This window comes from Lepus europaeus, chromosome 13, assembly GCF_033115175.1.
Source record: "Lepus europaeus isolate LE1 chromosome 13, mLepTim1.pri, whole genome shotgun sequence".
NCBI lineage: Eukaryota > Metazoa > Chordata > Mammalia > Lagomorpha > Leporidae > Lepus > Lepus europaeus.
The window spans coordinates 35047422-35073147 of NC_084839.1; the positions used below are offsets into that span (position 1 = coordinate 35047422).

Sequence of the window (25726 nt, forward strand, 5' to 3'; positions counted from 1 at the left end):
AGTGAAACCCAGGAGGACGGAGTTGGCCTCAGCAGCCCCATTTTCTGAGCCATCTTTCTCTGATGCTTCATTTTCCTGCAGTTTCTGCAAGCTATTGACTTGCTCACATTCTGACAAGCTCCTGTGTCTTTTTTTAAGATTTATTTTATTTATTTGACAGAGTTATAGAGAGAGGTAGAGACAGAGAGAGAAAGAATCTTCCATCTGCTGGTTCACTCCCCTGATGGCCACAATGACTGGAGCTGAGCTGATCCAAAGTCAAGAGCTTCTTCCGGGTCTCCCACATGGGTGCAGGGGTCCAAGCACATGGGCCATTTTTCACTGCTTTCCCAAGCACATTAGCGAGGAGCTGGATTGGAAGTGGAGCAGCTGGGACTTGAACTGGTGCCCAAGTGGGATGCCGACACTACAGGCCAGGGCTTTAACCTGTTGCACCACACTGCCTGCACAGCTTGTGTGTCTTTCACATGTATTGTATGTGCTGCGAGAATGTGGAGGATGCTGAGAGAATGCTCGTGCGTAGGCATGAGCAAAACCCACTTCACTGGAGTCAGTGTTTGATGGGGTTCCCCAGAACCAGTTGATCTTCAGCCCTGTTTCGGATGTCTCTTGTCCAAACATGATGAAGTCAGAGCTGGGAGCCCATTGGCCCTGTGTCTTGTTCTGCCCCAGAGAGAACACACAGGCTGCAGGAATCCATTCCTGCGCTGGCTGTGGCCTGCACCTTGGCCGGTAACCAATCCTGATCCGTCCTTTAAGGCGAGGCTCCTGTTTCAGTGGAGCCTTTCCTGGCCCCATGGCTGAGTCAGCTGCTGCTGCTCCCTGCTCCACCAGCGCCTTGTGAATGCCATGCTCGTTGTTTCCCACAAAGCCTTCTTTCTTTCTTTTTTTAAAGATGTATTTATTTATTTGAAAGGCAGAGCTACAGAGAGGCGGGGTGGTGGTGGTGGTGGTGGTCTTCCATCTACTGCTTCACTCCCTAGATGGCCACAATGGCCGGTCCTGGGCCAGGCAGAAGCCAGGAGCCAGGAGCTTCTTCCAAGTCTCCCACGTGGGTGCAGAGGCCCAAACTCTTGGACCATCTTCTGCTGCTTTCCCAGGTGCATTAGCAGGGAGCTGGTTCAGAAGAGGAGCAGCCAGGACACGAACCGGCGCCCATATGGGATGCTGGCGCTGCAGGCTGGGGCTTTAACCTGCTGTGCCACAGCGCCAGGCCCAGGCTTATTTCTTAAAGCTGTCTTCTTCCACCAGAGCCTGGGCTTCCTGAGCTCAGTTTGATCCTGGTACATTGAAGATGCACAAAAAATGGGTGAGTTAATGTCTGTGAAGTCTTTTTTCCCATCGCAAAGTGACTGCAAAGATTCGCATTCTTAATGTAGAATCCCTTTAAAGGCACTGTGTTAACGGGTAAGAGAGGGAGGGTATAATGCTCCGTCAACTCAGTGCTAAAAGATGAACATCCAATGGTAATGTATTGGTGTTCTGTTGCTACGGAACAAATCCCTCCTCACTTCAGTTTTCAGCTCCCATTGTTTGTTGGGTGAGGATTTAGACAGGGCAGTGCCTGTCTTTGTCCATGATGTCTAGGGCCTCAGCTAAAGACTGGAGCATGGGTTGAAATCATCAGCTGGCTCTGTCACCCACATGTCTGGCAGGTGACACTGGCCGCTGGTTGGGGGCCTAGCTGGGGCTGTCCACTGGGACAGCCCACACCGTGCCTCACCATGGCACGACAGGTGGCTGGGCTCCAAGGGCAGATGTCTTCAGAGGGAGGACCAGGCTGAAGGGACTGTGTATTTTAATGTCTTGTGCCACTTTCTGTTGGCTGCAGCAGGAATAAAGGTCCATTCAAGCTCAGAGAGAGAACCCGGGCCCCAGGTCTCAGCGAAGGAGCAGCCAGAGCACATAATGAGGACAGTGTGGGGGATGGGGGCACCCACTGGTGTGTCCCCCTTATGTTGTGAGGAGAGCATGGGGCATCTGCCAGTGGGGTTTGTGTCATACTGTGAGGAGAGCATGCAGGATGGGGTATACCCTGGCGTGGATCTTTGAAAAATGCCGTCTGCCACAAACGATCGTGGGGAAAAAGCAAACTCCTTATAGAAGGTATGTGTGTGAATTCCATTTGTGTGTAAGAGATATGAATCAAGGCAGGTGGATTTGGTGAGGCAGTAGATGTTTCCTTTACTTGCAGGGTGCAGGGAACTTATAACTCTGTCAAGAATGCAAACAGAGAGGAAGATCCAAGCCCTCATGGCAGAGATCCGGAATGTTGGGAAGCCCTGTTTCCAAGCGCCAGATCTACGTCATCTTCTGGCAACAGCCAGGCAGCTGTCACCAGCAGACTGACACTCCCAGAAGCTCCCTTTGTTGAGGTCATCTGTGGACTTCCCCTGACTGCTGGCTAGCTGTCACTCCTCCGCCACTCTTGCCGTGATTCTCATTTCATTATCCATGTGGATACTATCCTGACCCTGAGCTGCGTGAGGTCTTCTCGCCAGTGATCTCGTCTTAGACCCTTCTCAGCCACCCGCTGGTCACAGGGTTGTGCCGTTGACCTTGTCATGATCTCTCATGGTAGCCTTCCATGATTTCTATTTAAGAGGTCTCTCAGCGGGCGTTTGGTACAGCAGTTAGGTGCTGCTTGGAACACCCGCATCTCATGTCAGAGTCCCTGGGTTGGAGTCCCAGCTCTGCTTCTGAATCCAGCTTCCTGCTAATGTACACCCTAGGAGGCAGCAGTAATGGCTCAAATACTTTAGTCCCTGACACCCATGTGGGAAACTGGCTGGAGTTCCATGCACCTGCTTTTGGCTTAGCCCAGCCTTGGCTATTGCAAGCATGTGGGGAGTGAACCAACAGATGGAAGGTCCCTCCATTCTCTCTCTCTCTCCTCTCTCTCTCTGCCTTTCAACTGCCTAAAATAATGTTAAAAAGACATCTGTCTTTCAGTTCTAATAATTCACCACCACAAGAACCTGCAGTCCCTGAATCCCATGACCCTTTCACTGCTCTTCACCCCCTCAGGACCTCACTTCCTCTCCCCCACCCCTGGATTAGCAAGCAGTCCATCCTTATCATCGCCCATTCGCACATGCTGTCAATCTCATGCTGTCTGAAACGGAGAAGCAGAAATGCTGGTGTGAGCTACTCCTCTACCCCTGAGCAAGAACCCCACGCCTTCGGGCCAGGGTCCCCCATTTGCGAGGCTTTGCTGCTCAGACCTTGTACACGCACCAGCCAACCCTGAGCTTCTTTGTAGTGGCTGCAGATCTCAAGGTGGATGATCCGGCATCCTCTGTGAGAGCACCTTTACATTTCTGCTTCATTTTCTGAACCCTCAGCCCTGCTATTTTGACTCTCTTTCTCTTCTTAGCCCCAAAGCACAAACCTATATACGCAGACCACAGTTAGGAGAACTGCGGCTTCACCTTCCAAGTTCTGAGTGAGAAAAACTGAGAGCACCAGGGAGAGGCGTGGACGTGCCTGAGCTGCCAAGTCAGACGCCGCAGAGCGAGATGGGAAGTGGCTGGGTAGAGCCCAGGGACTGACTCTGTGGACATGGGCCACCTCTGGCAAGTCCCGTCAGCTGACGTGTGAGATAGCCCCAAAGGGCATTTCTAGATCTTTCATTCTGACTTTCTCATGGATGCTGCAGCACTCACACTTACCCCGTTGTTTTTGTTTTTTCACTCATTCATCAGTTTTTCTTTTTTTTTTTTTTAATGATTTATTTATTTTACTTGAAAGTCAGAGTTACACAGAGAGAGGAGAGGGAGGGAGGGAGGGAGAGAGGGGGAGAGAGAGAGAGAGAGAGAGAGAGAGAGGTCTTCCATCTGCTGGTTCACTCCCCAAATGGCCGCGACGGCCACAACTGCGCAAATCCAAAGCCAGGAGCTTCCTCCGGGTTTCCCACTTGGGCCATCTTCTACGCTTTCCCAGGCCATAACAGAGAGCTGCATGGGAAGTGGAGCAGCCAGGACTCGAACCGGCGCCCATATGGGATGCCAGTGCTTCAGGCCAGGGTGTTAACCCACTGCGCCAGCCCTCATCAGTTTTTCAACCCAGGAAAGGCTCTGCTTCATGTCCAAAGTGTGCAGAGATGAACAATTCCTGCCCTTTATGGCGCATCCTCCTTACAGGCAAACAGCTTGGTATAATCCCATAGTTATTCCATTATGTGATGAATGGTTTGGGGACAGTCTACTCTAAGTACCATGGGAACAAAGTATCTAAAGGGGTCAGTTCTGGCTGTGGAGGTTAGAATCTTTCATAGAGCAAATTATATTAAAGAATGCGGTGCTCTTAATTTTTATTCATTTTATTTATTTGAGAGACAGAGAAAATTAGAAAGCTCCCATCTGCTGGTTTATTCCCCAAGCGCTAGCAGCAGCCAAGCCTGGGCCAGGCTGCAGTCAGGAGCCTGGAACTCAATCTAAGTCTTGCATGTGTGTGGCAGGGACCCAAGGACTTGAATCCTCACCTGCTGCCTCCGAGGGTGTGCATTAGCAGGAAGCTGGAAGGTGGATGGAAGCAAAGGAGCTGAGACCAGAACCAGGCAGTCTGATAGGGGATGTAGACATCCCATCATAGCCACTGCTTGACTCACCCACCCCCAAGAGTACTGTATTCTTTTTTTTTTTTTTTTTTACAGGCAGAGTGGATAGTGAGAGAGAGACAGAGAGAAAGGTCTTCCTTTTTGCCGTTGGTTCACCCTCCAATGGCCGCTGCGGCCGGCACATTGTGCTGATCCGAAGCCAGGAGCCAGGTGCTTCTCCTGGTCTCCCATGCGGGTGCAGGGCCCAAGCACTTGGGCCATCCTCCACTGCCTTCCCGGGCCATAGCAGAGAGCTGGCCTGGAAGAGGGGCAACCAGGATAGAATCCGGCGCCCCAACCGGGACTAGAACCCGGTGTGCCGGCGCCGCAAGGCGGAGGATTAGCCTGTTAATCCACGGCGCCGGCCAAGAGTACTGCACTCTTAAATGGTTAGTTGGACTTTGCTGGAGTAGGGTGGGCACAGGGGACATGTAATTATGAGAAAGGTCCCAAAGACATGCTGATTTGGGGAATAAATTCCACACGTTCTATATATGTGGTCATTAAGCCCGTGAGAGGGTATGGCAGGGCATGTGACTAGGAAGGATATATTGGAACCCTCTCTCTTTTTTCCCTTCTCATTTGGCAAAAATTATCTTTTTGGAATTATCCTACATTCCTCATTTTAAGTCATGGTTTCTCTTGCCATTCCTTAAATCTTAATCTCTTTAGTCTCTGTTCAGCTATATCTTCAGTCTGGAGCTCTTGTTTGTTTCTGCCATCCTCCTGAAGATATTCAAGCATATCATTTATCAAGTATTTCCATATAGGGATGGGCATGTGGCACGAGTTAGGCCACCACTTGGGACACCCACATCCTATATCAGAGTGCCAGTTCGAGCTCCAGCTACTCCACTTCTGATCCAGATTCCTGGGAAGCCGCAGATGATGGCTCAAGTGCTTGTGCCCCTGCCACCCACATGAGAGACCCAGATGGAGTTCCAGGCTCCTGGCTCCCACTTGGCCCAGTCCTGGCTGTTGTGCCCATCTGCACAGTGAACCAGTGAAAGGAAGGTCTCACTCTCTCTCTCTCTCCCCCTTTCTGTCATCGTACCTTTCAAGTAGATGAACCTAAATAAACATTTAAAAATATATTTCCATATAATTTGTAAGGCAGCAAATAGTAGCAACTTGGTTGGACAGAGGAAAAGTTGAAATGAACTTTGATTTGTAGATTGCACAGTATCAGCAAAACAGACCTGCGATGTGCCCTGTGTCTTTCCTTCATGGAAAGTCTGTGGCTTTCTTTGTTCTTCGAATCTTCTACCTACATGCATGCTTTAAGGGAAACAATTACCAGCAATCTCGAGTGACCTGGGAAGTCTCACTGGGACTGAGTGACTATGGCCGTAAGGAGGAGTTAAATACCGAGAGCTCAGGGAGGAAGGCGTAACATAAATTACCCCACAGAATGTGGGTGGGTAAGATTAGAACCTGGAGCCCACGAGAATAGGTGCTGCTTTTTCCCCGTGTAATTGTTTCATAAAGGAACGCTTTTTGCCTTTTTCCAAGTCAATCTGGGAAGTGACTAGTGATACAAATGTCACAGGGCAAACGTACCCAGGTGGGTCACTACCAGCCAGGATTTGGCCTCTGACCTTAGAAATCCAAGAAGTTCAACCATTAATTCTTCCAGGGCTGTTGGGGAATGGGGTTTAATTTTTGTCCCAGGCTCTTGCCTTGTGCCTGGAGAAGCATTCTAAGTACAAGCATGTATAAGGTGCCCAAAATGATGGTTTGATTTAAAAGATAAGAAAGTGAACACACACACACACACACGTGAGCATGGGTTGCCCCACATAGAGATACCTGTTGTAAGTGGGTAGCGGGCCCAGAAGGAGAAGTTGGGGAAGCACCTCCCTGTACCTGCTTTTATGAGGTGGGGGGTGGGTGACTCAGCAGACATAAAGCCACCTGGGAGCTTTATGATATCTGCATAAAATTCCACGTGGAACTTATTTCCCTATTCCTATGGCGTCTCCCCCATCCCCATCCCCATCCAGGTCCCAGAGGGTGCCAGTGCATCCCAGGAAAGAAGACGTTTGATTGACAAGAGGGTAGAATTAGACCTGGGTTGGGGGCTTGGGGCTCGAAGGTACCTCCAGCTCAGCAGATCGTAAATTAGCTGTCCACCTAGTTAGTGCCTATCACCAGAACCCATCTGGGTTTCCAGGACTTTGTGGAGCAAGTTCTTTCTCTCGTGTTTCTAGTGTTTCTAGCACCACCTACTGGGGAACAAAAATGCCTCAGACTACCTGCAGTTGAAAATGTCAGAAACCTAAAAGCAAAGAGGAAAGGGGAGAAGGGAGGATGGGCAGAAGTTCAGAACAGATTCTGCTAAGAAAAAGAGAATTAGGCCGGCGCCGTGGCTTAACAGGCTAATCTTCCACGTTGCGGCGCCGGCACACCGGGTTCTAGTCCTGGTCGGGGCGCCAGATTCTATCCCGGTGCCCCTCTTCCAGGCCAGCTCTCTGCTATGGCCCGGGAAGGCAGTGGAGGATGGCCCAAGTGCTTGGGCCCTGCACCCGCATGGGAGACCAGGAGAAGCACCTGGCTCCTGCCTTCGGATCAGCGAGATGCGCCGGCCGCAGCGGCCATTGGAGGGTGAACCAACGGCAAAAAGGAAGAGCTTTCTCTCTGTCTCTCTCTCACTATCCACTCTGCCTGAAATAAAAAAATAAATAAATAAAAGAAAAAGAAAATTAATTACACTGAAGCCACTTATACAGAGAAACATAACCACTTAAACAAACATACAAGTCAAGCACACACACAAGCAAAAACAGACTATACAGTATCAGATTTTTTAAAAGTAACAGTTAGAAGTAATAAACACAGAAAGCAACTATGAAGTATGACAGAACCAAGAGCACTTAGCATGTGTGTAAACATGCTGGATTTAATGCCGTAAGTGCCCTGCTAAAGTCTCAGACTGAACCCTAAAGCAAAAGCAAGTGGAATGCTATGTACAAGCCAAATGACTCATAGAAGTTGAAAAATGTAAGAATATGAGCAAACCAAGCAAATGCAAGCCAAAACAGTCTCAATCTTAGTATTAGTAAGGCTGATTTCAGCACAGAAATCCCTGAATTCCATGACAGAGGCTATCTTATAATGATGAAGAATGCAATTGACAATGAGGGCTTGGGGACCAATGTTGTGTGGCATAGCGGGTAAAGCCGCCACCTGCAACGCTGGCATCCCCTATGGGCACCAATTCATGTCCCACTGCTCCACTTCCAATCCAGCTCCCTGCTAATGTGCCTGGGAAAAGCAGCAGAAGACGGCCCAAGTGCTTGGGCCCCTGGCACCCACATGGGAGACCTGAATGAAGCTCCTGGCCCTGGCTGTTGTGGCCATCTGAGGGGTGAGCCAGTGGATGGACGATGTCTCTCCTTCTCTCTTTGTAATTTTGACTTTCAAATAAATAAATAAATCTTAAAAAAATAAGGCTGGGGCCGGCGCCGTGGCTCACTTGGTTAATCCTCCGCCTGCAGCGCCGGCATCCCATATGAGCGCCGGGTTCTAGTCCTGGTTGCTCCTCTTCCAGTCCAGCTCTCTGCTGTGGCCTGGGAAGGCAGTGGAGGATGGCTCAAGTGCTTGGGCCCTGCACCAGCATGGGAGCCCAGGAGGAAGCACCTGGCTCCTGGCTTCGGATCAGCGCAGCATGCCGGCCATAGTGGCCATTTGGGGGGTGAACCAACGGAAGGAAGACCTTTCTCTCTGTCTCTCTCACTGTCTAACTCTGCCTGTCAAAAAAAAAAAAAAGACACCACTTAAGATGGCTGCATCCCGGATTGGAAGGCCTGGATACAAGCCCCAGCTCTGCTCCTGATTCCAGGTCAAGTCCCATGTGGGAGACCTGGATTGAGCTGTGGGCTCCTGGCTTTGACCTGGTCCAGCCCCAGCTTTTGCAAGTGTTTGAGGAGTGAACAAGTGGGTGGGAAATGTCTATTTGTCTCTGTCTCTCTTCCTTTCCCTCTGCATTTCAAATAAATAAAATTTAAAAAATTTTTTATTTGACAGGTAGAGTTATAGACAGTGAGAGAGAGACAGAGAAAAAGGTCTTCCTTCCATTGGTTCACTCCCCAAATGGCCGCTACAGCCGGCATGCTGCGCCGATCTGAAGCCAGGAGCCAGGTGCTTCCTCCTGGTCTCCCATGCGGATGCAGGGGGCCAAGCACCCGAGCCATCCTCCACTGCCCTCCCGGGCCACAGCAGAAAGCTGGACTGAAAGATGAACAACCGGAGCTAGTACCCGGCACCCCATCTGGGACTAGAACCGAGGGTGCCAGCGCCACAGGCAGAGGATTAGCCAAGTGAGCCACGGCACCGGCCCAAATTTAAAATGTTTTTTTAGGGACTGGCATTGTAGTATAGCGGGTTAAGCCTCCACCTGTGATGCCAGCATATCCTATGTGTGTGTGTGAGAGAGAGACAGATTATAGTTAGATGCTTAGATATCTGTAATATCTCTGGAAGGGTACATGAGAAACCAGGGATGGTGGTTACCTTCATTGAAGGAAACTGGATATGTAGGGGAACAAAAATGAGAGCAATTCTTTTATCCTACAGTATTTTGTATCTTTTTACATTTGTTAACATTGAAATGTATTACATGTACAAATATTTTCCATTAAGGGCCAGAGCTGTGGCTCACTTGGTTAATCCTCCGCCTGCGGCACTGGCATCCCATATGGGCGCCAGGTTCTAGTCCCGGTTGCTCCTCTTCTAGTCCAGCTCTCTGCTGTGGCCTGGGAAGGCAGTGGAGGATGGCCCGGGTGCTTGGGCCCCTGCACCCGCATGGGAGACCAGGAGGAAGCACCTGGCTCCTGGCTTCGGATCGGTGTAGCACCAGCCATAGCGGCCATTTGGGGGGTGACCCAACGGAAGGAAGATCTTTCTCTCTCTCTCTCTCTCTTACTGTCTAAATCTATCTGTCAAATAAAAAAAAATATTTTCCATTCAAAAATTTTTTGTATGAAAGAAGAACCAGGGCAAAGGAAATAGTTGCTTTTTAAGATGTTTTCAGAAAGAATAATAATTTTTTTTTCCTAAGCCCGACTCTGGCAAAAGAGAAGGGATTCTTTTGTGTGCTTCCCAAAGTGCCTTGGTTGAATCAGGGACACCCAGCCCCCAGCCTTGGGTGCTGTGTACCTCACATACCTGCAAAGCTCCATGTGAGCTCAAGGACCCAGCAAGAAGACCACACTTCCGAACAGCAGCTCTGAGTTTGAGCAAAGGATTATTCTATTTTGCCCAAAGATCTGTTCTTCCTCTCAGCACTTAGGAACTCACAAAGGCAGAACCAGCGCTTCAGATGACCATAGTCGGTTCTCCTTTTGCTTGATCATTGTAGTGGGAAGGTACCATTTCCTGATTTTTCTTAGCCTCCTGTGATTTCAGCTCCTTTGCATGCTACAACTCTCCTAAAAATAGTAGAAACCAAGTTCCTAAAATCTTTTCATCTGACTACATAAAAGGAAAAAGTAATTATCACTTCAAAAGAGTATGCTAACTACCCAACACTCATACTTACCTTGAAAATATAGGATACAGCTCTGGGACAATAAGAAAAATTTTTTCAAGAACTAAACTGTGGGTTATAGTTAGCTAAGCCTCCACCTGCAGAGCCGGAATCCCATGCGAATGCCAGTTAGTGTCCCAGCTACTCCTCTTCCAATCCAGCTCTCTGCTATGGCCTGGGATAGCAGTAGAAGATGGTCCAGGTGCTTGGGCCCCTGCACCTGCATGGGAGACCCAGAAGAAGCTCCTGGCTCCTGGCTTCGAATTGGCCCAGCTCCTGCCATTGCAGCCATTTGGGGGGTGAACTATTGGATGGAAGATCCCTCTTTCTGTCTCTCCCTCTCTCTCTCTGTAACTCTACCTCTCAGATTAAAAAAGAAAGAAAGAGAGAGAGAGAAAGAAAGAAAGAAAAGAGACAAAGAAAGAAAGACAAAGAAAGAAAGACAAAGAAAAAGGACTAAACTGTGTCATTGTTTAAGACTCTGAAGTAGGGGCAGCGGTTGTGGAATAGTGGGTAAAGCCGGTTTGTGTCCCAGCTACAGCTCTCTGCTTTGGCCTGGGAAAGCAGTGGGAGATGGCACAAGTGTGTGGGCCCCTGCACCCACATGGGAGACCCAGATGAAGTTCCTGGCTCCTGGCTTTGGCCTGGCCCAATGCTGATCATTGCAGCCATGTGGGGAGTGAACCAGAGGATGGAAAATCTCATCCTCTCTCTCTCCCTCCTCCTCTGTCTCTGTAATTCTTTCTTTTAAAAAAAAAAATTTGTTTTATTTATTTGAAAGACAGAGTTATAGAGAGAGGTAGAGACAGAGAGAGAGGTCTTCCTTCCGCTGGTTCACTCCCCAGATGGCTGCAACAGCCGGAGCTGCACCAATCCGAAGCCAGGAGTCAGGAGCTTCCTCCGGGTCTCCTACATGGGTGCAGGGGCCCAAGGACTTGGGCCATCTTGCACTGCTTTCCCAGGCCATAGCAGAGAGCTGGATCAGAAGAGGAGCAGCCAGGACTTGAACCAGCGCCCATATGGGATGCTGGCGTTACAGATGGATGTTTAACCTAATTATGCCACAGTGCTGGCCCCTCCATAACCTAATTTTAACCTCCTTCCTTACTCATGTAGGCATTCCACGTTTCTTTCTACGCACACACACACACACACACACAACTTGCACGCATACATCCTATCACTGTGTCCTCCAACTGTGACCTCCACATGGAATCTCCTTCAGCTTCCCTCACGAATTCAGTCTAAAGTGATAGCTCCTCACTCGACCACTACACTGTCATCCATGACATCTCCCCCCTCAGCCAGCACGGCCACACTGCTGGTCTCCTCCCTGTGGCTGTCCCTGCTGGAGTGCCCTCCACACTCAGTGCCTGTGAGCTGTTCCTCCATCTGGTTCCTTCTCCAGCCTCCTTGTAGTCTCCCTGGGTATCAGAATCCCTGGCATACAGTAAGTGTTTAATAAATGTTCACTGCTCTGGCACCAGCACACTTTTGAGGAGAGGTCTGCTATAGGCACTTGGCACAGCAGTTGGGATGCCACTTGGGATGGGCCGTGCCCCATATTGGGAGTGCTGGGTTCCAGTCCTGGCTCTGCTCCTGGTTGCAACTTGCTGCTGGTGCCGCCCTGGGAGGCAACAGGCGATGGCTCCAGTGGTTGCATCCCTGCCATCCCTGTGGAAGACGTAAGCTGAGTTCTTCCTGGCTTCATCCCGGCCCAGCCCTGCCTGGCTGTTGCTAGCATTTGCAGAGTTAACCAGAGGATGGGAGCCCTCTATCTGTCTGTCTGTGTCTCTCTGCCTTTCATTTAAAAATTCCAAAAGAAAAAAAAAAAAACCAGTAACCCACTGGTGTGCGCTGCAGCCTTTCTCACATTGTCTAGGCTTTCTTAAGAGCTCAATTTAAGAAATTTGTGTCCTCTGAAATAGCTCATCCCGGGGTCTGGGGAAGAACAGAACTGAAAGGAAGAGAATGAAAGGTGAGAAAGGAGAGCGGCTCCATTCCGGTGGACCGTCAGCCCACGTCACAGCCTTTTGGCAAATGACACAGGAGGACTCTGCCGAGACCAGCCCTTCCCCGGGCCTCCTGTTGAGAGGATCCACACAGTCAGCCCCATTCCTCTTTTTCGCCCTCAAAGCCCTGTACTTTTTTTTTTAACTGGTTTTTATTAAAACAGAAAAGATGGCAAGCTATTTTTACCCATTTTATCAACTCTAAGGTGCCAGCAATTATAAAGTTCACCATTATTGTGTGTACCACGAAGAAAGAAAAAGCTATGCCAGTCAAACCATGGGATAACTTCAGAGATTTTTTTTAAGGTTTATTTATTTACTTGAAAGTCAGAATTACACAGAGAGAGGAGAGGCAGAGAGAGAGAGAGAGAGAGAGGTCTTCCATTTCTTTGTTCACTCTCCAGTTGGCCGCAACGGCTAGAGCTGCACCGATCCGAAGCCAGGAACCAGGAGCTTCTTCTGGGCCTCCCACATGGGTGCAGGGCCCAAGGACTTGGGCCATCTTCTGCTGCTTTTCCAGGCCATAGCAGAGAGCTGGATCAGAAGTGGAGCAGCTGGGTCTCAAACCAGTGCCCATATGGGATGCCGGCACTTCAGGCCAGGGCGTTAACCCACTGTGCCACAGCGCTAGCCCCCAGAGATTTTAAAATGTGAAAATAACAGTGTCTTTGGGCCATTGTTGTAGTAAAGCCAGTAAAGGTAAAGCAGGTAAAGCCAGTGCCTGGGACACAGGCATCCTGCTAATGGGCTGGGAAGAGCAGCAGAAGATGGCCCAATGTCTGGGCTCCTGCCACCCACATGGGAGACCTGGACGAATGAAGCTCCTGGCTCCTGGCTTCAGCCTGGCTCAGCATGGTCATCTGGGGAGTGAACCAGAAGATGGAAAATCTCTCCCTCTCTCTGTAATTCTGACTTTCAAAATAAATAAATCTTTTTTTAAAAAGTGTCTTTGATGGATGAAATACAGTAAAGGAAAATCATAGGTTGTTGATTAATGATAGCAAGTTAAGTGAGCCTCAGCTCCCTTATCTATTACAGGAGCTATCTGGACCAGACAAGCTCTGAGAACCCTTCCGCTCTTGACATCATTGAATTTTGTTTATTTCTTTTTGTTTTGTTGAAGATTCTGTATTTGAAAGGCAGAGTGATAGAAAGAGAGAGAGAGAGATCTTTTATCTGCTGGTTCATTCCTCAAATGGCCACAACAGTCAGAACTCCATCTGGATCTCCCACATGGGCAGCAGGGGCCCAAGGACTTGGGTCATCCTCTGCTGCCTTCCCAGGTGCATTAGCAGGGAGCTGGATTAGAAGTGGAGCAGCTGGGACTCGAACCAGTGCTCCAATATTGGATACAGGCATTTCAGGCAGCAGCTTAGATCACTGCGCCACATCGCCAGGCCCCATCCTTGAGTTCTTTACATCACGAAGGGATTTTTTTTTTTTTTTAAGATTTATTTGTTTATTTGAAAGGCAGAGTTACAGAGAGAGAGAGGTATAGACAGAGAGACAGATATCATCCATCGACTGGTTCACTCCTCAAATGGCCAGAACAGCCAGGGCTGGAACAGGCCAAAGCCAGGATTCTGGAGCTTCATCTGGGTCTCCCACATGGGTGCAGGGGCCCAAGGACTTGAGCATCTTCCACTGCTATCCCAGATGTATTAACAGGGAGCAGAAGTGGAGCAGCCTGGTCTTGAACTGGTACCCATATGGGATGGTGGCATTGCAGGCAGAAGCTTTACCTGGTATGACACCACAGCGCTGGCCCCGAAGGGATGTTCTCAACTAGACATTGGTTGTGTAATGACCAAGACTGGACTCCTGTCCGGGTTCCTCCTATGGGTTCCCCTTTAAGAGTTGAAGGTCACCAAAGTGCAGTGTCCTCCTCAGGACTGACCTCCCCTGCACACCACTGTAGGGTGGTTCCTGGATGGCCACCTTGACAAGGAAAAATATAGTACACGTAAGCTTGACGAATCTGACTTGCTCACAGGAGCAGTGCTTGCCAATCTACAGTTCCCCCAGGAATCACTCCGGGAGACACACCGCTTCCCTGCAATACTGAGTCTACACGGGCACAGGCAGAGTGCTCATACAGCCCTGTTTGCCACTTAAGCCACTTGTTCCTGGGTTCTTTGTAACAGCTCCCACTGTGGTCTGGAGTGTGTCCCCAGGCTGATGGGGAGCTGCTTGGGGCAGGGTGGTTGTCATTGGCTAACAAGGGCCCCCGATGATTCGAGAATCACTCATCTCGGGACTTTCTTAGTGACTGCTTAGCCGTGCCTGGTGCTAGTGCTTGGTTCTGAGCTTTGAGATAATTCAGCATGGAGGCAAGGAAGGTCAGGAAGGAGACTGACTGAATGATTGGCACGACGTCACCCTTTGATGGAAGTCGTGTGCTGCCTTGTCTTTTATATGTTTTCACACTTGATGGCCTCTGAATGTTATGGCCACCGCATGTTTGCAGTCCACAGCACCTTCTAATTAAGGAATCCAGTAGTTCGTTCTCCTTCCTAGAATCCAGGCTCCCGTCTCCTTTGCCAAGGGGGCAGGGTAAGGTCCTTGGGATGCTGCAGGTGCTCACTGGTCTGGGCAGTCGCCACCTCTGGTCTCTGCTTCTTCCCACCAGGAGAAGTTGCCCCGGTCCAAGGAACTGCATTCGACCTAAGGAAGCCAGTGGAGCTCGGGAAACACCTGCAGCAGTTCCATATCAATGGTTTTGACCACAATTTCTGTCTGAAGGGATCCAAAGAAAAACATTTTTGTGCAAGGTGGGGAACTTTTCACTTACTACCGCGGTAGGGAAGAGGAGACACCAGCTTCTACTTAAGGAACTTCTCTATGCTTCTTTACTATGCTACGGGGCCCAAATACCACGTTCCATGTCTTTTCAAAGCTCCCATGCCAATCAGCCCCTTATCCCCTTCCATTATCCCCGTGCCCCCTACTCCTCGTCCTCTCTCCTAATCTCTGCGAGCCCTGAAAGCCCATTGCTGGTAGAAGCCCTAACTCTCCCTGCCTAAAGTCACCTCTTCCTTCCCAGAACTTCCAGAACTCTCCCTCCTTTCTCCGTTGGTGATTTGTGTCCTGCCTGCTCCCGTGGCAAGTCGGGAAGGCCATGGTTCTCCTGCAGCTGTCACCACCTCCGGCCTCAGTCTGCGCGATGCTCCTGTCACGCTGTCTCTCCGTGCTTGTGCCGTTTCATCTTTGGGAACCCTTGGCTCTATCCTGACAGCTAATCCCATGCTTGACACTAACAATCATCACATGCTGGTAGGATGAATGGATTTTAAATACAGCGGAAGATTGAAACTCCGCTGGAGAAAGAACCTCCAAACCTTCTCCACCTCAGAGCCCCCGCACAAGGCCTGGCTGTGTCCCATAACCCCAGTCACCTTTCTCCTCCATGCCGCTCCTTCCCATTTCTCTCCCCCACTGCCCCAACCCCCACAAGGCCCTCCTGACTTCTTCCCTCTAGAGCAAATCCTGGCCTCCTCTTCCCTCGCCTCTTTTCCCTGAACCTCTTGGTGGACAACATGGGGTGGGGGTGTGTTAACTAGTTCATGGGTGTTTTGCCTCTCACCAAGACTGTCATGTCCAGGCCTTTCTTGAACTATAACTCATTTTTTTTTTTTTTAAGATTTATTTGAAAGGCAGAGTTACAGAGAGGCAGTGAGAGAGAGAGAGGTCTTCCATCTGCTGGTTCACGCCCCAAATGGCCACAACGGCCAGAGATGTGCCAATCCTAAGCCAGGAGCCAGAAGCTTCCTCAAGGTCTACCATGTAGGTGCAGGGGTCCCAGGACTTGGGCCATCTTCTATTGCTTTCCCAGGCCATGGCAGAGAGCTGTATCAGAAGTAGAGCAGCCAGGACTTGAACGGGTGCCTATATGGGATGCCAGCACTGCAGGCGGCGGCTTTATCCACTAGGTCACAGCGCCGGTCCCCTGTATCCCATTGACACCGGGTGCACAGCCAGGTGGGAACACCTCTGGAGAGGTGGGTACCACCTCTGGTGGTACACAAAGGAAACAGTGGATCCAGTGGGAACCCACAGCTGGACTGCTCTGAGGGAGAGCCGATGGACAAACAGCTGCTCAAGGAAGGGGAACAGTTGGGAGTTTTAAACCACATCTCTTCTTGCTCATAAGACATGGGTGGTTGTCCCATCAGGCCACACTGAGAGCTCCAACCATCTATGAAAAAGAAACTCAGCCCCTCCAGGACCCTAAGACTGCCTCTCTCCAGACTGCTGCTGGACCCCTCTTTTCCCCAGCTTCCTGGGCTGAGTCTGTTTTGCCCTTCCCCACCCCCCAAGTCAAGGGGCACTAGTGGAGGTCCTCAGCATCACCCGTCTTTGGGGGCTGGTGTTGTGGTGCAGTGGGTTAAGCTGCCACCTGTGACACCAGCATCCCGTATGAGCTGGTGTGAGTCCCAGCTGTTCCTCTTCCAATCCAGCTCCCATCTAATGCACCTGAGAAGGCAGAGGAGGCTGGACCAAGTGCTTGGGTCCCTGCACCCAAATGGGAGACTTAGGTGGAGTCCCAGGCTTCTGGCTTCAGCCTTACCCAGCCCTGGTTGTTGTGGCCATTGGGGAGTGACCCAACAGATAGACGTGCTCTCTCTCTCTCTCTCTCTCTCTCTCTCTCTCTCTCTCTCTCTCTCTCTTTCCCTCTCTCTCATTCACTTTATAACTCTGCTTTTCAAATAAACAACAACAACAACAAAAAAAACACTGCCTGGCCCACGAAGCTTGGAGAATTTTCCACTGTGCTCCTCCTCCTTTTATGTCCAGCATACATCCTGGCCCTGCTCTGCGGCCAGGTCTGACTCACGTCTCCAAGCTGCTTCCCAGCTCCTGTCCCTCCCCGCCTGCATTTGTGCCCTGCACTCATGCGTGGTTTGTCTTTATCCCCAGGGTGCAGCACGCTGGAAGTGGGCGGGTACTAGAAGTGTACACCACTCAGCCTGGGGTCCAGTTTTACACGGCCAACTTCCTGGATGGCACGCTGAAGGGCAAGGGCGGAGCGGTCTATCCCAAGCACTCTGGTTTCTGCCTGGAGACCCAGAACTGGCCTAACGCAGTCAACCAGGTAAATAAAGCCACAGGCTGGCTTGTCAGAGTGGTGTTTTGGTCAAGGTCACACTACATGACAGAGGTCAGTCTATATGAGTCAGAAGTCTATGCTGGTTCTCTTCCCCAAGTCATGATAAACACAGAAAACCCGTAGCCAAGTCACTGACATGACACTTTCGTGTTTCAAAAGAGCTCGAGTGTTGTACCCGCAAAGGCTCGAATCCGTTTAGTGTTCCTCCCTATTAATGCCTGTGCATTTTTGCATCCGTGCTCCGAGGCACATCTTCCACATCTTTCCTTCCTATTTGTTGCTTTGTAACCTTCATTTCCAGCTGTCAGTGCCAACCCACTAGAAGAACCTTGCACTTTACAACACTCTGCTGCCTTCAGCGCGTGTGCTGAGCGAAGTAGTAGATTTTCATTCTGGCTCGAGTTATTTACCTCATTGCAAAGCTGCACTGGCCGGGTTCCCCAGAAGCACACCCCGAGTGACTAATGATGTAACCTGGGTTGTTTTCCCCTTCACAGCCCCACTTCCCTCCTGTGCTGCTGAGGCCCGGCGAGGAATACAACCACACCACCTGGTTCAAGTTTTCTGTGGCTTAAGGAAGTGTGAAGATAGGACCCTGGAGACTGGAGGCCGGGAGTCCCCACAGCAGCCTGTCTCCTGTCCCAAGATGGGATGAGGAGTTAGAGGCTTTCAAAGTGATCCTGTGTGTTTTAAAATCATACAGATGGTAGCTGTCGTGATAATCAGGCTGAGTGTTGATTTCCTTTTCCAAGACTGGCTCCAGGCCATGGCTAACGATCAGCTCTCTTCTCTGTGCAGTTCTGTGGGCAAGTCAGCTCAGCCATCCGTGTCATCTAAGCCCTGACTCCTGTCCAGAAGCAGTGCCCAGACTCTTGTGCTGTTGTTGCTTCCGCCTCTCTACCCTACCCTGTTCTTTCCTGCTCCCCGCCCTTCCTGTCTTTGATGCTGCTCTCCTAACTTTTCTTTTTTTCTTTTTTATTCTTTCTTTCTTTCTTTTTTTTTTTTTTTTATTTTTGACAGGCAGAGTGGATAGTGAGAGAGAGAGAGACAGAGAGGAAGGTCTTCCTTTTTGCCGTTGGTTCACCCTCCAATGGCCACTGCGGCCGGCACACTGCGCTGATCCGATGGCAGGAGCCAGGTGCTTCTCCTGGTCTCCCATGGGGTGCAGCGCCCAAGGACTTGGGCCATCCTCCACTGCACTCCCAGGCCACAGCAGAGAGCTGGCCTGGAAGAGGGGCAACCGGGACAGGATCGGTGCCCCGACCGGGACTAGAACCTGGTGTGCCGGCGCCGCAAGGCGGAGGATTAGCCTAGTGAGCCGCGGCGCCAGCCTCTCCTAACTTTTCTATTTCTTCCCCCCTCTAGTCCCTACCACATTATTCTGCTGCAGCACAAGAGTTTTCCAAAGTCATACCAGCTCATTCAGTATGCCAACAATTGGGCCTCTGTGCCTCTGGGAGGCAGCACCTGACTGACCAGAGAGGGAGCTCAGCTGAGAGACAGAGTGACCTCCCCACCACAAGCTACTAAAACTTGTAGCCAGGACTTGAGTTCAGGTCATGCAAACTCAAGTCTCCTGCTTTGCCTTGCACCTGAGTCTGCGAGAGCACACCCAGGGTCGCTGAGGGGCAAGGAGGGGTGTGAGCCCTGCTCCGTTGGAGCCAGCTTTTCTTCCCAGATTCACTTTTATACGTGATGTGTTTGGGGTGGTGGTTTTTGCAGAAATATATCTTGTACCTGTTATCTACTCTACTCAGTTGAAATAAAACCCAAATCTGCCTCTTCTGAAGACTGCAGCTCCTTCACTCACCTTCCATGGGCCTTCAGGAAACGGCCAAGGACATGGGCCTGCCGAGTCCTGTACCGAGGAGCCCAGCGTTTCCTACCTAGAGGAACGGGGCCCAGGGGCAGCCTGTTGAGCTTCTCCATGCTTCCTCTTTCTTTGCAAACAAGTAATAAAGCAAAGGTACCGTGTCTTTTTAATCCATTTCAGTATGGATCCCCTGAGTACTACAGCCCTCTGCTGGAGCTTTCAAGGGACTCAAGAGGCAGCATAGACAACGTAGTCTGTTCTTGCAGGAATATCACCGCCTCTCTGCGGAACACAAGACTAGGACCTGGGTAACTGTTACAGACTTGTACAGACTTGCACCCTGACAAAGCCAGCGGCCCTGGGCACTTCACTCCTGCCGGCTTTACATGGCCTGAGTTTCCTCAACAGATTAGACTTTGATTACCTGGAAGATGAGACCATATCTGCAAGGCAGGGCCTTCTGGGGGCCACTAGTCAAGTTCTTTTCCTCAGGCCCTCCCCGTGGTTTTGATGCGGGGTGGACAACAAATTCTCAAGCCGCCAGAACACTGAGCAACAAATGCTGGGAGCAAGGAGATGGAGTCCAGAGTCTTTCGCTTCCTTTTTGGGTTGAGCAAGGGTGGAGGCCTAACCAGATGGCAAGAGCTCTGTGCAGTCTGAACTTTTGTCCCACATCCTGTTTCTAGGACCCCCCTGGACAACTGGCTTCTTACTCTGCTGCCATTGGCCAGGATTCGCCTTCATTAGCTGCTCACTCACCTAATTCTAATGCTTGCCAGAGTGTCTGAGTGGATTATTTCATCTTTCCCTACAGCCCTGCAGTGTAAGTGGTGAAGTCCTCATGTAAAACAAGAGGTCACTGGCTGGAGAAAGTGACTGATCCAGAGCCCAAGCCCTCACCCTTCAATAGGAAACCCCAATGTGTGGTTTACTGGTGCGTACTCCACTGACAGTCCCCAGTCTTGCCTTTCAGAGAGGGGGAAATCAAGGATTCCTAACACATAGGCTTGATAAATGGAGACTGTCTCCTCCATCGCTACTGGCAGTAATTAAATTCGGGAAGAGGGTAGGGAACTTGGCACTATCTATCAGTACTGGAAAACTTGCAAAAATCCTGATCTCTAACAATTCCTTCTCTAGAAATCTATTCAGAAGTACTAGCATGAAGGGGTAGAGACATTCAGACAAAAGGTATGCACTGCAATTAGTAAAAGTAAAAAATTGAAAACTACCTAATGCCATCAGTACAGGAATGGATAAATGATAATCATGAAATAGAGTACTATGGGATGTGGTCATTAAAAAGGGTGAGTTCAGATAATACATAGAGCATCCTGCTTTTGTAAAACAAACAAAAACTTCAAGGATATTTGTAAAATCTGGAGGGGAAAACCAAATTATTAACAACAGTGATCTCTGGGAAATAGAATTTGGAGAGGAAAAGGCAGAGCCTTCACTTCACTTCACTGGTAGAGTTTGAATTGCCAAACATCTCCCTTTTGCAATATGAAAAAATGCAAGACCCCAGAATGAGGGTGTTGGAGGAGGAAGCACTTTAATTTTTTAAATAATCATTTAAAATATATAGAAAAGTTGCACAAACAGTACAGAAAATGCCCATACACTGTTCACTCCGAGATCCTAAATTTCACCACCTGTCTGAATAATATCCCTCCCCAGTTTCTTCAATCCAGTGCAATTCTTCAGTCTTCTGCTGACCTCTTTGGCCCTAATATGCTTGAGGGCTGCAGGAAAGTTACTTGGCAGAGTGTTCCTCCATTGGGATGTCTGTATGGCCTCCTGATCAGCTCCACGTCCCAAATGCTCGGCAGGAATAGCACAGAAGTCCTGTGCTGTGCACATGGCAGCCCAGCAGGTGGTCTGCAAACCCAGCTGTCTTCCCTCTGGGGAGCTTCCCTCGGTTAAGATGCTGTCCGTGGGCCTCTCCATCCTAAAGCCGTCAGTGTGTACATTAGCCTAGAAGCTTCTGAAATGAAATACGAAGCTGACCACAACCCACCTACCAGTTTAAGTTGTCTGTTGCTTGATTATGTTACAGGTACCAAAAATCATTTAGGAAATCCCAGATAAGAAAGAAGAACGGGTATTTTCTTACTCACCAGGGAACCTACCTGCCAATGAGTTCTCAATTCAATGGCCTTTAGGTCCCAGGGTATGTGTAGCAGGCAGGCGCTGCCTTGCCCTGTTCCAAACGAGAACTGTTCCCATAGTACGCCAAGTCCACAGCAGCCCCAGTCAGGATACTCACCTGAAGGGCGGCTGAAAGAAGCTACCTGTGTTATTCACGATGTTTATGCAAGTACAAAGGCTGTCTGTCAAACCGTAAATCTGATGAAAACAAATTTAGAGAGACCCATGTTTTGGAGGCAGCAACCAACCGCTCCTTTTTCATGAAACACATCAAAGAGGACTTTGCAGCTCTCTGCTGCTGCCTGGGAAAGCAGTAGATGGCTGAAGCCTTGGACCGCTGCACCCCCGTGGGAGACCCAGAAGAAGCCCCTGGCTCCTGGCTTTGGATTGGCGCAGCTCTAGCCAACGTGACAGCATGGGAGCGTAAGAGGCATTTTATGAGGTTAAGATGAAATTATTGGGCTGGCGCCGTGGCTTAACAGGCTAATCCTCTGCCTTGCGGCGCTGGCACACCGGGTTCTAGTCCCGGTTGGGGTGCCGGATTCTGTCCCGGTTGCCCCTCTTCCAGGCCAGCTCTCTGCTGTGGCCCGGGAGTGCAGTGGAGGATGGCCCAAGTGCTTGGGCCCTGCACCTGGATCCTGCCTTCGGATCAGCGAGATGCGCCGGCCGCAGCGGCCATTGGAGGGTGAACCAACGGCAAAAAGGAAGAGCTTTCTCTCTGTCTCTCTCTCACTATCCACTCTGCCTGTCCAAAAAAAAAAAAAAAAAAAAAAAAGACGACGACTAAGGGAAGTTTAATGTCAATAATGCTGAGTAGTTTAGGCAAAATAGAAAATCTACAAGAGTGTGTATTTGGTGAACTAGAAGATGGAATTTCTCTATCTCTCCCTCTCTATATATAACTCTTTGAAATAAATAAATATTAAAAAAAAAAAAAAGATGCTGGGTAGGACACCCATGTCCCACATTAGGACAACTGGGTCCACTCCCTGGCTCCAGCCCCTGGCTCCAGCTTCCTACTAATGCACACTCTGGGAGGCAGCAGTGACGGCTCAGCTCAGTAAGTCAGGTTCTCGTGACCCACGTGGGAGACCTACTTGAGTCCTGGCTCCTGGCATCAGCTCCCTGGCCATTGCAGGCATTTGAGGAGTGAACCAGTGGATGAGAGAGCTGTCTCTCTCAACTAAAATAATAATAATAGTGAAAGAAAGAAAATCTACATGACTGCCAGCGAGGGCAGGAGGAAAACGTAACATGTGCTCCGGTCCCTTGCTGATTCTATCATCCTTAACCATCTTAAACAACTGGGTCACTAATTTGCAAGGGGCGATTTGGATGATTTTTCTTCTTCTTCTTAAGATTTATTTATTTAGAAGGGAGAATGACAGAGACAGATCTTCCATCCTCACTCCCCAGTGGCCGTAGAAGCAGAGGCAGGGCCAAGCTGAAGCCAGGAGCCAGGAACACCATCCAAGTGCAAGGTGCAGGGGCCCAAGCACTTGAGACACCCTCCGCTGCTTTTGCAGGCCATTAGCAAACTGCCAGATTGGAAGTGGAGCAGCCACAACTTGAACCAGTGCTCATATGGGATACCAGTGTTGAGGCACAGCTTAGACCACTGTGCCGCAACACTGGAGCCTATTTGGACAGTTATGACAGGAGTACAATCCTTCTCCAATCAAAGCATTTATCTTCTCTCTACATTCCAAATTCCCCAGTTTGGTTGCTAGATCATAATAAAAGTCTCAGATGTGTTAGGCAACACTTCCGGCTATCATCAAGTAAGGATCAGCAAATCTCAAAAAGGCAACTCTAATGCTGCAGAACAACAACAACAAAAAAAGACAACAACAAATTTGGCACCCTGGAAACCAACTGAAGACACACAACATTTCAGTATGAAATGAGCTCATGTTTGGAAACCTGCAGCTTTCCTGCCTGGGAGAGTTCCCCTTCTCCTTCCTCAGCTCATTAGGGAGGTTCTGCTAGGGCAAAACAACATGAGGACAAGCAGGCAGCTGTGGTTGAAGGTAGGCTCCTTTGGTTTGCAGTGGTGGGTGATGGCCACACCTGGCAATGTTGTCAACAGAAGCGATGAGGCAGCATGGTCTGCTAGCTGGGGCTGCAGGCGTCACGGAGCAAGTGGATTTTTGGCTGATGGGAGGCTGCACGAACACACAGCAGAGACCAGAGGGTCCAAACTATTCACATGCTCCTGGCTAACTCCGAGGCTGCATGTATATGCAGGAGTTGAGAGGGGGTTCAGTAAAAGGCAAAAAGTCAGACTTCAAGCCAGTCTGAACACTGAAATCACTCACCTAGCTATACACATATGCAACAACACAGGGCAGTCTGACAGGTTAAGGTTTCTGGAGGCCAGCTTCTGTCCAGTTACTGGCTGACCACTAAGCTATGCAGATACAGGGCAACCCTCCAGAAAGTAGAGCTTAAAAGTAAGCACAAGGGGCTGGTGCTGTGGCGCAGTGGGTTAAAGCCGCCGCCTGCAGTACCAGCATCCCATATAGGTACCAGTTCGAGACCCAGCTGCTCTACTTCCAATCCAGCTTTCTGCTACTGCAGTAGAAGATGGCTGAAATCCTTGGGCCCCTGTACCCACGTGGGAGACCCAGAAGAAGCTCCTGGCTCCTGGCTTCAGATCAGCACAGCTCTAGCCATTGTGGTCATTTGGGGAGTGAGCCAGTGGATGGAAGACCTCTCTCTCTCTCTCTCTCTCTAACTCTGTCTTTCAAATAAATAAAATCTTTTTTAAAAAATAAGCAAGAGAGTTGTTTTTTGTTTTGTTTTGTTTTGTTTTGAGAGTTGTTTTTAAAAACAAATAAAATCGAACAGAGATTTTGTTAGGAAGGACCAATCAGAAAGTCTGTTGAAAAAAACACAGAAAGCCGGCACCGCGGCTCAGAAGGCTAATCCTCCGCCTTGCGGCGCCGGCACACCAGGTTCTAGTCCCGGTCGGGGCACCGATCCTGTCCCGGTTGCCCCTCTTCCAGGCCAGCTCTGTGCTGTGGCCAGGGAGTGCTGTGGAGGATGGCCCAAGTTCTTGGACCCTGTACCCCATGGGAGACCAGGATAAGCACCTGGCTCCTGCCATCGGAATAGCGCGGTGCGCCGGCCGCAGCGTGCTACCACGGCGGCCATTGGAGGGTGAACCAACAGCAAAAAGGAGGACCTTTCTCTCTGTCTCCCTCTACTGTCCACTCTGCCTGTCAAAAAGAAAAAAAGAAAAAAACACAGAAACACATGAAAAATTAACTAGAGAGGTTCAGCAGATTTGAGCTGGCAGAGGGAAGAGTAAGTGAACTTGAAAAGAGATTAACAGAAATTATTCAATCTGAAAAACAGAGGAAAAGGGGCTGGTGCTGTGGCACAGTAGGTTAAGCATCCACCTGTGGTGCCAGCATCCCATACGGGGGCCTGTTCGAGTCTTGGCTGCTCTACTTCTGATCCAGCTCCCTGCTGATGGCCTGGAAAAGCAGGAGCAGATGGCCCAAGTGCTTGGGCCATGTAGGAGACTCGGAAGAAGCTCCTGGCTCCTGGCTTCAAATCAGCCCAGCTCCAGCCATTGTGGCCATTTGGGGAGTGAACCTGCAAATGGAAGATCTCTCTCTCTCCCCCTCTCTGTCTGTAATTATGCCTCTCTCAAAAAAATAAATAAATCTTTAAAAAAAGATTAAAGAGATATTAAAAAAGACCTTTTTTGTTTTGAAAAGCAAAGCAAGCAAGAAGAGAGGGGAGGGAAGGAGAGGGAGAAAAAAAATCTTTCATCCACTGGTTCACTCCCCAAATAGTCACGACAGCCAGGGCTGGTCCAGGCTGAAGCCAGGAGCCTAGAACTCCATCCTAGTCTCCCCCATAAGAGGCAGGGGCCCAAGTTCTCAGGCCACCTTCTGCTGTTTTCCCAGGTGCACCAGCAGAGAGCTGAATCAGAAGTGGAGCAGCTGGGGCTCGAGTTGGTGCTCCAATATGGGATGACGGTGTCACAGGCTTAACCCACTGCACCACAACAATGGTCCCAGAAAAAATATCTTCAAAGCACGAACAAAACTCAGAAACTTTGGGACAACGTTAGTATATACGCAATGGAAGTCTAAGAACACAGAGAGGAGGGTCACCATGGTGACGCAGCAGGTAAAGCCATCATCTGCAGCACCAACATCCCATATGGGCGCCAGTTTGAGTCCAGGCTGCTCCACTTCTGATCCAGCTCCCTGCTAATGAGCCTGGGAAAGCAGTGGAAGATGGCCCAAGTGCTTGGGCCCCTGCAACCACGTGGCAGATCTGGAAGAAGTTCCTGGCTTTGGATTGCTCCAGCTCCAGCCATTTCAGCCATTTGGGGAGTGAACCAGTGGATGGAAGTGCTCTCTTTCTCTCTCTTTCTCTCTCTCTCTCTCTAGTCTGTTTTCAAATAAGTAAATAAATAAATCTTTAAAAACAGAAACTAAAATTATTTGGGAAAAAATGACATAAAACCTCAAATTTGATGAAAACTAGTAAGAAAGAA

At 49.8% G+C, this 25726-nt stretch overlaps 1 protein-coding gene across 1 annotated transcript in view; it reads left to right on the plus strand.

Moving 5' to 3' along the window:
• The window catches only part of GALM (galactose mutarotase), a 61487-nt gene extending 42455 nt beyond the window's left edge, over nucleotides 1–19032 (plus strand). Inside the window, exons 5-7 of the mRNA XM_062209293.1 lie at nucleotides 14766–14907; nucleotides 17054–17228; nucleotides 17741–19032. Coding sequence (XP_062065277.1) covers nucleotides 14766–14907; nucleotides 17054–17228; nucleotides 17741–17818 — 395 coding nt within the window. The 3' untranslated portion in view covers nucleotides 17819–19032. The remainder of the gene's footprint in view (nucleotides 1–14765; nucleotides 14908–17053; nucleotides 17229–17740) is intronic.
• The last annotated feature ends 6694 nt before the right edge of the window (nucleotides 19033–25726 follow it).